This window comes from Solea senegalensis, unplaced genomic scaffold, assembly GCF_019176455.1.
Source record: "Solea senegalensis isolate Sse05_10M unplaced genomic scaffold, IFAPA_SoseM_1 scf7180000015984, whole genome shotgun sequence".
Lineage (NCBI taxonomy): Eukaryota > Metazoa > Chordata > Actinopteri > Pleuronectiformes > Soleidae > Solea > Solea senegalensis.
This window is the reverse complement of record NW_025321537.1, coordinates 23,885-36,298: the sequence shown is the minus strand read 5'-3', so window position 1 is coordinate 36,298 and position 12,414 is coordinate 23,885. Positions and strand designations below refer to the sequence as shown.

At 43.5% G+C, this 12,414-nt stretch overlaps 1 protein-coding gene across 1 annotated transcript; it reads left to right on the top strand.

The window, feature by feature from the left end:
- The first annotated feature begins 2,134 nt into the window (after positions 1-2,134).
- Positions 2,135-7,050, top strand: LOC122762697 (phosphatidylinositol 4,5-bisphosphate 3-kinase catalytic subunit beta isoform-like). The gene is made up of 5 exons (XM_044017886.1): positions 2,135-2,310; positions 2,397-2,520; positions 2,605-2,750; positions 3,903-4,034; positions 5,169-7,050. The coding sequence occupies exons 1-5, from the start codon at positions 2,135-2,137 to the stop codon at positions 5,305-5,307; spliced, it is 717 nt and encodes a 238-aa protein (XP_043873821.1). The 3' UTR covers positions 5,308-7,050.
- The last annotated feature ends 5,364 nt before the right edge of the window (positions 7,051-12,414 follow it).

Sequence of the window (12,414 nt, the reverse complement as noted above, 5' to 3'; positions counted from 1 at the left end):
GTTTCAGACCCTGTGTCTCTTCAGTTGGATGTTGTGTTGTAGTTGACAGTGAATGTTCATGTCTCTGACAGAACCAGGCTCAGAGATGTGCCTCGACCGGTTGGGGTGAAAGGAAAAATGGGGGACAGTGGAGAGGTGGGACACAGAAGGGGGGGAGAGAAAGGACAAGAGGGAGATGAGGGAGAGACAGAAGAGAGAGAGAGACCAGGAGCAGATACACAACAACTGTATCAAGTTACAAGTTTATACAGTTAATGATATCGACTTTTAATTATAGCACAATAATAATGGTGATGATATGTATGATATGGATAGCCTCGAAAACTGGATCTGGATCCTGCAACCTGCAAGATGAGAATACAGAGAGAGAGAGAGGGAAGGAAGGAAGGACACAAACTAGGGAGAGAAAGAGACAAAGTTAATGACATATAAAAAGTCATATTCATATCCTGAGTGTGAGAGAGTGAATGTGCGTGCACCACAGGAAAATCCCCCAGCAGTTTAGTTCTATAGCAGCATAACTAAGAGATGGTCCAGGTTTCCCTGAACCAGCTCTAACTATAAGCTTTATCAAAAAGGAAAGTTTTAAGTTTAAGGCTCTGCCTCCCATTCTGCTCTTACAGACTCTGGGAACCACAAGTAAACCTGTATTTTGTGACCTAAGTGGTCTATTAGGGTGATAGGGTAAGACTAGGTCTTTCAGGTATAAAGGGGCGTGACCATGAAGTGCTTTGTACGTGAAGTTTGTAGTGAGGCTTTAACATTAACATGAACAAACTGGAATCTATCAGATAAGTATGATTTAAACCAGCAGAGGGCAGCACCTGTGATACCAAGAGTCTGCTCCAATCTCTGCAGTAGAATATCATGATCAATGGTGTCAAATGTAAAGAAACTAGACCATTATCTGAGTTACTAACTTTAACTAGTGCTGTTTCTGTGCTATGGTTTAATCCATAAAACCAGCTTATGTTGTCATGTTGTTGTTATTGTTGTTGTTGTGGTGGAGTTTCTCTCTCTGTCTCATAATTCAGAAACATCAGAATGCCATGAAAGGATTTTAAAGTCTATTCTCATGTTTACAGAGACTTGAAAATCAAGTCATTAATGTATGGATGAGATTATCTGCATCCTGACAGAATGATTATTATTCTATTTATCACCAAAGAGGTTCTGTTTTCATCTGTCTGTCCTTGTGTTAGCAGCTCCAGTGTTAGGTCATCACCCAAGAATGTTAGCATTAAAATCTGCTCACAATCCACTGGTGATGATGATGATGGTGATGATGATGATGATGATGATGATGATGATGATGATGTGATGATGATGTTGATGATGATGATGATGATGGTGATGGTGATGATGGTGATGGTGATGACGATGATGATGATGAGATGGTGGTGATGATGATGATGGTGACGCTGGATGATGAATGCATTATTTGCAGGATGATGATGATGATGACGATGATGGTGGTGATGATGATGATGATGATGATGGTGATGCTGATGATGACGATGGTGATGATGATGGTGGTGATGATGATGCAGGACGCTTGATGATGAATGCATATGATGGTGGTGATGATGATGATGGTGATGGTGATGATGGTGATGGTGATGACGATGATGATGATGTGATGGTGGTGATGATGATGATGGTGACGTTTGGATTACGACTCCATGATGGTGGTGATGATGATGATGATGATGACGATGATGGTGGTGATGATGATGATGATGGTGATGACGCATGATGATGGTGGATGACGATGATGATGATGGTGGTGGTGGTGATGGTGATGGTGATGATGACGATGGTGATGATGATGATGATTGACGATGATGATGGTGATGATGATGATGATGATGGTGATGATGATGATGATGGTGATGGTGATGATGATGATGGTGATGATGATGGATGATGATGATGGTGATGATGATGACTCATACGAATGGGAAAACATTGTCCAAACAAAGAAACATTTAACGTTTTCAGACGCAGGTATGTGAGTTTACATGTTCACAGATGCAGTGCCACACACACACACACACACACACACACAGTGACATGTGACAGCCTCTACACATTAGCTCATGGGAGGTTTATACAGTGACTTACTTTCAAGGCCATGTACAGGATCGTACCATACGGCTGTCTGGCGACAGGGGACCGCGCCGGGCTGATCGAGGTGGTTTCATCAGCAGACACGATTGCCAACATCCAGCTGACGAGCAGCAACGTGGCAGCAGCCGCCGCCTTCAACAAAGATGCTCTGCTCAACTGGCTGAAGGAGAGGAACTCTGGGTAAGATGGAGACGAGTGAAGCTCTCGGGTTCTGAAGAAGAGTGACTCACTCCACTGTGTTACACATGCTTGTTGTGTGTCCGCAGCGACGCTCTGGATCGCGCCATCGAGGAGTTCACACTGTCGTGTGCAGGCTACTGTGTAGCTACATACGTCCTGGGCATCGGAGACCGCCACAGTGACAACATCATGGTCCGCAGCAATGGACAGGTCAGACGGGGTCATATCTGTAAACCACGCCCTCTGTACGTGTCTTGTCCCGTGATGCTCAGTGTGCTCTCGTCTGTCTGCCAGCTCTTTCACATAGACTTTGGTCACATCCTGGGAAACTTCAAGTCCAAGTTTGGCATCAAGAGGGAGCGCGTGCCCTTCATCCTCACACACGATTTCATCCATGTCATCCAGCAGGGGAAGACGGGCAACACAGAGAAGTTTGGCAGGTTAGTCTCCAGCGTCACGCTCACACACAGGTTGTATGCACGGCCCTGGTGCTGTGGACCAGCTGTGGACCAGCTGTGGACACTGAGTCAGTAAAGCCGTCACTTAAGGAAAGGCTGAGCTCGTCCTCCTCATGTGCCGCTGCACAGTCATACACACAGGGAGGGAGGCGGAGCCATCTCAAGACCATAGAATATTCTCCACATTACATTGCTTATGCTCCGATTATTATTTTGTTAAGTGATGAATCAGTTGATTGTTTTCTTGATTCGTTGATTATTTATTTATTATTTGTCATTTTTCACCCTCCATGTCGACGAGCACCACAGCCTGTAGAAGTATGTTGTCGTTGTCCCCTCTGACACCAGCAGGTGGCAGTACAACAGTGATGAACATCATCTTACACAGGTTCTCTCATAATACACAAACATCATAATGGCTCAAAAACAAATTAAATAAACACAAGAAGTAGAGAAATATTGAAACGATTGTTTTATCACTAAATAAAACGATAAATCAATTCTTTCTTTCTTTATAAAACAACACAGTACTCAATCCTGACTCCTGTGTAGAAAATAGAAAAGTGTTTTTGATGAACAACAACGACAACAACAACAACAACGACAACACAGAGCTGCAGATCAGTCGAGGAATAGTGACAGTGACACAGCTTAGCTCCTGCAGCTCCTGCAGCTCCTGCAGCTCCTGCAGCTCCTGCAGCTCCTGCAGCTCCTGCAGCTCCTGCAGCTCCTGCTCTGGTTTACATAGACATACGTACAAGGCACATGGTATGCTGTGTGTGTGTGTGTGATATGAATCAGGAAAGGCCGTAGAAAAGTCATCACAATATGATATAATATCTGGAACTGTGCTGATCTTGCATTTCTTGTTTGTCACTCATTTGGACTCTTTTCTTAAGTATGATGTTATTAGGTTGTTGATAAGCAGTAACATTGCACACACAATCATAAAATATCAAATGATTCTGTGTTAATGGTTCCTTTGTTATATGGAGCAAAGAAACCAGGAAATACTTAGATTTAACAGAAAAAACAGAAAACTTGTTTTAATTATAAAAGAGAAACACTCCAACGTGTGTGTGTGTGTGTGTGCGTGTGTGTGGTGGGGTGGTGTGTGTGTGTGTGTGTGTGTAGTTTCCGTCAGTACTGTGAGGAGGCCTATCTGATCTTGAGGAAGAACGGGAACCTCTTCATCACATTGTTTGCCCTCATGTTGACAGCTGGACTGCCAGAGCTCACCTCAGTCAAAGACATCCAGTACTTAAAGGTATCACACACACTCTCACACACACACACACACACACACACACACACACACACACACACACACTCACACACACACACACACACACACACACTCTCTCACACACACACACACACACACACACACACACACACACACACACACACACACACACACACACACACACACTCACACACACACACACACACACTCACACACACACACACACACACACACACACACACTCACTCTCTCACACACACACTCACACACACACACACACACACACACTCACTCTCACACACACACTCACACACACACACACATTGGACATTCATGACTTGAGGGGACATTGCATTGACTTACATTCATTTCCTGGAGACTTACTCTAACCTTAACCACAATTACTACTAACCTCAGCCTAACCTTAGCCTAACCTCAGCCTAACCTTAAAATGTAGTCATTTACGTTGTGTGGACTTGATTTTTGTCCCCATAATGTGAGTGTGTGAACAGTGTTAGGTCCCCACAACATTAGTAATACCCGCACACACACTTTCTTCCCTCTCTCTAATCCCTACATTCCATAACCTTGACTATGTCTCTAAGATTATTTTGAAGGTTCATCAGCCTCTGGTTTTTCATCCCACGTCACTCAAAGGTCGTTTGTACGTTAGAACTCACTGGTGTCGCCTTCTCTCTGTAAACAAGTGAAATGATGATGAGTTCACACCAAACACACAAGTCCACACCTCAGACACGCCGTCAGCAGGTGTTAGCCAATCACAGGACAGAGAACCTGCCACTGCCTTTACTCGTCAGTGTATGTGTGTGTGAGCGCGTCAAAGCAGAGACACCTGAGAGACAAATACTCATCTTCATTTAACCCACAGTTTGCATGTGAACAAAAATGTTTTTTATTTTTATTACTTATAAAGCTAATGTTTGTATTTGAAAAAAATAAATGTTTTGCCACAAAGGTCAGATCTGAATTTCACCACATGACGTATTGTGACTGTTAGCTGCCAATGAACTCATTGTTTGTCCACTTCATCAACTTCCTTGTCACTAACCCTCCTCCTCCTCCCTCCTCCTCCTCCTCTTCCTCCCTCCTCCCTCCTCTCCTCCTCCCTCCCTCCTCCCTCCTCCCTCCCTCAGGATCTCTCTGGCTTTGGGTAAAACCGACGATGAGGCGCTGAAGCAGTTTCGGCAGAAGTTTGATGAGGCCCTGAGAGAGAGCTGGACCACCAAAGTGAACTGGATGGCTCACAACGTGGCCAAAGACAACCGGTCCTAGAGCAGCTGCCACCACCACCAGGCTGAGAGGACACATGTGTCTCACACACACACACAAACAGCCTTTATTTAAGAAAAAAAAAGGGAATTCAGCAGCAGATCCCAAAAATGAGCAGACCCCGCCCCTCCCCCGCCCCCGAACATTTGTGGTCTGATGACATTTCAGTAACGTCGCTGCAGATTTTGCACAGGCAGCAACAGTGGGCGGAGCCACAGGAAGGGAAGAGTAGCAGCCACACTGGAGACGAAGACGACGTCATCGTCACTCTGAGTGGACACATGGCCTGGCCACGCCCACGAGAGATGGATGTGGGAATGCAAAAGGAGTCCCACGTCTTTAAACTCCTCCCACAGGAAGTGCATGTTAACTGTCTGGCTGCCTCCAAACTGTGCCTCAAAACTGCAGAAAGATTGTATTTTTTTATGAGTTTTCTTGTTTTTTTTCTTTTTGCCATTTATGAATTGACCATGTGACCATTGTATGTGCCAGACTACTTCACTAGCCCACAAAACACAAATAAAACGTTTCAATAAAAGACGCCCTGAACGTTTGGACATCAGGTCATATGGACTATTATAATAATTATTATTATTATTGTTAATAATAATAATAATAATAACACTGGAGGAAGTCTGGGATTTGTGTGAGGTACTGACACGTAGCACTGGTTAAGGGCCGGGGTCACACTTTGTGAGCCAGTGTAGCCACAGAGGTCAGACTCTTCCTCGTTTGGTCAAAAGTGATGATGAAATACTCAGTCACCATGGAAACGGAAGTGTACTGACTCCCACACTTGAACAACGCCACGCTCAAAGAACACAAACACCTTCCAGTGACAACATGCTGCGATTTAAGTGGAATACGAGAATCATCTCAGTCTTAAGTGAAGAAAAGCGACGCGGTGACTCGACACGTGCTCGTCTGTCTCACTGCTTACGTTTATCTCACTGTTCCACGGCCTTTTCTGCCTGGTAACTGGACTTACTCCCCTACACCAAAGTCCTTAGAGATTTAACATCACAACACAGTAGATATATCAACAACTTTATGTTCATTTGTGTTATTTTGTGACTTTTATTGACACAAACAGCAGAGACTTTCTCTCTGGACTTTGGTGCAGGAGTGTGAGCGATTCACAGCCCGGACACGGACGACTTAATGATCACTGTAATTTCCAACATTAAAACGTTAGTATTAGATGAAACGACCACGTGTTTTTTTAATGTATTTATATGAGAGCGTTATTAGAATTAGACAGAATGTCAGTTATCACGAGCCCATTGTCAGCATTTCTGTTCATACTTGTTTTCCATGATCTGATTCTAAACTGAACGCATTTATGTGCCGCACTCTCTTTTTATTATTAAGTGTATTTGTTTTTCTACAAGCAGGTGTGGGAGGCGGGGTCTGTGGGCGGGGCTTCTCAGTAGGGAGATGACACTGTAATGTAAAAGCTAATTCCCCAACGTACGGCGTTCCATTTTCAGTGCAATATGCGAGTGTAGGATCCGTATCACGGGCCAAAAAGCCTCTGATGGGTTTTGTCTGTTGTTGGTTTATCATCTTCTAAATGTCTCACACACTGGATTTTGTTTCTGTGCATTTCTGGCCTTTCTTTGTTTTATTAAAGTTCATTTCCACCCGTGCTCTGTGTACTGCTGCAGGTGTGCAGTCTTATTTGAGCGCTAGCAGGTGTAAAATAAAGATGTATACTTCTCATGAATAAACTACAAACTAGTTTGACATGGGTAGGTGGAGTAATGATGTCATTTTAGCACGTACATCAGTAATATTAGAATAATCTCAGTAAAGCTACCACAAGTGGGAGGGGTCAGTGGTGCCCGCCTCGTGTGAAACTGGAGGCTTCCTCAGGCGCAGGTCTATTTACTGCAGGTCTGTTCTCGTAGCTGAACTAACAACACAAACACTGAATAGTTTCATCCAAAATGACTATGAATGCTGCATTACATATGTCAGGCCTGCATGTGGCGCTGTAATGCTGCTACAGAAATACACCGACAAACAGAAGGACACGTTGAGCCTGCACTCTGAGTACGTTCAAAATAAATACACATGGCTGGCTGCATAAAACGGGACCCTTGCTATTGTTCCTAAATGTTACACACTGGTGCCGGTCCCACAGAACCACTGAATAAAAACAATATTTTATTGATTATCAGAGTCTGAGAGAGCTTTTATTTTGAAAAGAACTGGTCCATGACACAAAAAAGGTTGGAACGTGTTCACCACTTTAGGACATTTAGACATGAGTCTTTTCCAAGTGGAACGTGAAACCATCAAATCAAAGTCCAGGAGAAAACGTGGGTCCACAGCTGGTAACAGTCTAACAGTGAGATAAAGATATTAAGAAGGAGAATGATTGTGAACAGCAGCATCCTCATCACAGCTCTCCTTTGTAAGTAAGGGCTTTTATTTACAACCTGGATGAGAAGCTGCTGGTGAACTTCTACCGCTCTTCCATAGAGAGCCTGCTGCTGTACTGCATCACAGTGTGGTACGCCAGCTGCACTGAAGCAGACAGGAAGGGTCTTCAGAGAGTCATCAACGCAGCACAGAGGATCATCGGCTGCACTCTCCCCTCCCTAAAGGACATTTACCACTCTCGCTGCCTGAACAGAGCGAGGAACATTGTTAAGGACAGTTCCCACCCCGGCTTTCATCTGTTCGACATGCTGCCCTCTGGCAGACGCTACAGGTGTGTCCGAGCTCGGACAAATAGACTTAAGGACAGCTTCTTCCCCAGAGCCATAACCACACTGAACATGGACATGCACTGACCATCCTACCTCTACCACATACTCTCACACATTCTGGCATGTGCAATACTCTACATTTCATGCTGAAATGCTTATTTATTTAATAATTTACTCCACACTATGCAATACTTATATACTGTGCACTACTTATATTGTATATACAGATTTTTATCCTGCTTAAATTACATTCCAACTGTGCAATATCTGTATTTTTAAATGGTACCCTGCTAAAATCACTTTCATACTGTGTAAATGTTTATATTTCTATTTTTATATACTGCAAAATTACATTTCACTCTGTGATATTTATATTCTATATGCTGCTAAAATCATATCTCACACTGTGATATTTCTATTTCTATATTTCATATACTGTTAAAAAAAAAAAAAATACACTTCACACTGTGGAAATAGTCTTATTTATTATTTTTTATACCCTGCTATGGGTCACGTCTCATAGAAATGCACTTTTTATATTTAAACCCTGATACAGACCTGCTATTTCATATTGTGCAATAAGAATGATGGCTGTATATCCTTTAATGTAGTACGCTGCAACTGAAAACCCACTCACGTTAACTAGGGTCACTTTTTCTTTTTAATGTCCTTGACCCATACACTGGTTGTTGTTGTTGTTGTTGTTATTGTTCTTCGTTGTTAGCTGTATGCACTTTCAAGGTGAAGTCAAGTAAATCTCGTTGTACAACTTGTATAATGACAATAAAGGCATTCTATTCTATTCTATTATTTCCTTAGATTGCTGTTTGTATGACTCAGAAAAGTGTCTTTGTATCCTTCGAGCAGTCGTCATCATCACTGATTGAACTTTTTATGACTTGTGTGAATCATCTGCTGTACGTGAATTGTTACGTAACACAGTAACCTGGTAGACGGCAGAGTGCAGATATCTCTCATAGCAGCCAGAAGTCTATAAGAAGCTAGAAACGCACATTTAAAAGCCACTGTCGCATCCTCCACACACCTCAGTCTGGCCGGTAACAGGGTCCAACTCATCGTGTACAACACGCTGCATAATGGTTCCCCCTTTAATGTGTCTCTGTCCAGCTAATGAAGGCAAACAAGGTCATCAAAACATCTTTTAAAAACCTTTTTGATACCAGATTGACCAGGTTTGTCACTAGTGTTAACGACTCCCCGACCAGCTGACTGTGGAAAGCACCGGTGGGAAACTGGGTGAACATGCTACGTTCCTCTTCTGCCCCACTTTTGCAGTTCAATGCTACCGTGCACATTCATCTTCTATCCTTCATGTTATCAGGAATGGAATGGAGTCCAGCAGGCAGAGCCACATGTGATGAACCAACCTTCATCTGTGGTTTGGAGAGGATCCAGCTGGTCTCCAGTGTGCTGCAGGAGCTGCAGGAGCTGCAGGGGTTGCAGGAGCTGCAGGGGTTGCAGGAGCTGCAGGAGCTGCAGGAGCTGCAGGGGTTGCAGGAGCTGCAGGAGCTGCAGGGGTTGCAGGAGCTTCAGGAGCTGCAGGAGCTGCAGGAGCTGCAGGAGCTTCAGGAGCTGCAGGAGCTGCAGGAGCCAGCTCCACCACAATGCTACTGAAGTGAGTGGGAATCAGAGGAAAGAGACTGTGTGTCCAGCCTCAGATGATAAAAGGCCGAAACACACAATAAAAAAGAGGTGACACACATTGTGACACACATGACGTTGTGTAAATATGCCAGATTTAGCTCAAAGCTAATTTCCATTTGTAGTCCTTACATTAAAATATAAAAAACAAACGGATGACAATAGAGATAACAACATAATGATAACAACACCGTTAGCCATGAATATAAAAGAAAACACAATATTAGCAAGAGTTGTTCAATAAATGATAGTATAACATATGAGACAAAGGCTACACTTATACTGTATTAACGTGCTCGGCAGCATTTCATTGGTGTGTGAGCATATTTTGGTGGGACAGCTGTTTTTTAGATGCATTAAAGGTGGAACTGTCTCTAATCGAGGTCGGGATGCGATTCCAACATGCGCTGCCTTTATCAGTTAGTGATTGTTGGCCTAAATGTCTGCTTCTGAACTGAACCTCTCTGGAGGCAGATCTGGAGCTGAGCGTGTTGTCGCTCCGTCTAAAGAATTCCTCCAATGGGGGAGGAGCCAGCCCGTTGAGGGTTTTATAGATATGGCAGCTCATTTTGAAAGAGGCTCAAGAAGTTGTACCTTGCACTACCTGGACAATGATGAGAAGAACCTTGATGGCTTTTTTATATAGTTGTTCAACTGGAACGACCATATCACAAAACAGTATTCGATGTGGGACAGAATCACGCAATGAAGATAAGATTTAGCTGCGTCAGCCGGGATGAACGGCCTGATTTGCTTAACATGAATCTGATTGTGTTGGTCACCTTTTTGTGAGGTTTGCGTCTAGTGTGATGCCAAGGTATTTGAACTGGGTTACCGGTTCAAGTTCCTCTCATGCAATGAATACTGGTCATGAGTTACTGGTCGTTTGGTGAATGTCATACACACTGTCGAGCATAAGGCAGTTGTTATTAAGTCAGTCTTGTACCTTAGTTAGAGCATTTGTAAGTTTACTTGAAGTAATGTCAGTGTTTGAACCATGTGTAAAAATGACTGCATCATCTGCATACATCTGGACATTCATTTATATACAGTGAGGCACAAGGATGGAACCCTGAGGGACACCAACAGTAGAAGTACGAAAAGGTGATTTGACCCCGTGGACAGTTACACACTGAGTTCTACTTGATAGGTATGATTTAAACCACTGTATGGAAATAAAATGTGAGCTTGTTTAAAAGTACTTGGTGGTCGACGGTGTCAAGGACTTGTCCAACAGACAGTTAGCTGACTCAGTGGAAGTGTCCCCTGAAACCAAACTGCACGGGACATAGTGGAGTGAGACCCTCGTCCAGATGTTCGAGCAGTCGGTTCACTACCCAGCTTCTTCAGCTACCTTGGAAATGATTGACAGCATGCTGATTGGTCTGTAGTTGGCTGCCAGTGTTTTGGAGCCAGATTTAAAAATGGCAGTCACTGTGGCCACCTTCCAGGCTAACGGGACTTTGTTCTGGTTAATTGATAAGTTAACCAGATGTGTAATGGGTTTGAGCAACGCATGATAATGTGTCTTTATGAAATTTGTGTCAATGCCATATACGTCTTTTGTTTTGGAACATTTGAGTGCTCTAATAATCTTTGTGACCTCTGACTCTGTTATGTTTGTACATAACTGTTGTAAATAAGAGTGACTTGTTGGAAGATGAACAGAAATACTCACAACAAACCATGTGGTAACAACAATCATGTGACTCACATTTCTGCTTTACTACTGATGTTTGATCCGGGCATGAGCTGAAGCACCTGACCTGTATTTCACTGCATGAATAGACAGGCATCCAGATGTTGCTAATAAAGTGGTCAGTGAATATTCCCATTGCATAAATGCAGAGGATTTCTGGTTAGATAATCATAGCAGCTGATCGCCCACATAATGACTCACACGCTGTTTAGGGAATTCCACCCACCTGAAGGTTCTCCCTGTTTACTGCCAGCAGCAGCAGCAGCAGCAGCAGTAGTAGTAGCAGCAGCAGCAGCAGCAGCAGTAGCAGCAGCAGCAGCAGCAGCAGTAGCAGCAGCAGCAGCAGCAGCAGCAGTAGCAGCAGCAGCAGCAGCAGCAGCAGCACATGTGAAGAGGATGAGTTATGAATCAGTCTCAAGTCAAGTCCACCTGCTCTCATACTCACAGCTGAGGGCAACACAAACAGCTCACACATCAATGACAAACATGGCAACAATCCATTTCCTGTGTCTTATTGTGCTGACAGAGTGGACGTGGAGACGTGAGACTGGACAGAGACACAACGCAGACAGTGCAGTGTGCTGCAGGACTGTGGTCTATGGAGAGGAACATGATGGTGTGTTGTGAGCGTGTCACAGACGAGGCTGCTGGACAAAGAGGAGGAGGTGAACCAGGGGTTTCAAACTGTGGCCCCTCACTTTAATATATGCTTTTTATTTATTTACATTTATTTACACATTAAAGTGCATTAATTATAGTTGTGTTATTTATACCAAGCCAGTGTTACGCTTGTTTTATTCATTTCTACTTATTCACTTATTTATTTGAGCTTACAGAGCAGTGAACTCACAAAGCTTTGAGTTCTTTTATTTATTTATTTCTTTACGTAACATCAGTCGTAGTAGAGTCGAGTTAGACGCTAATTAATGCGCAGTATTTCTTGTGTGCTTCTTCTTTTCCGGGTTGTGTCCTCCTCATTTATGTAATTTCAACACTGGATCTGTTGCTTTGGTCTGGCAGTCCACTCTCGCG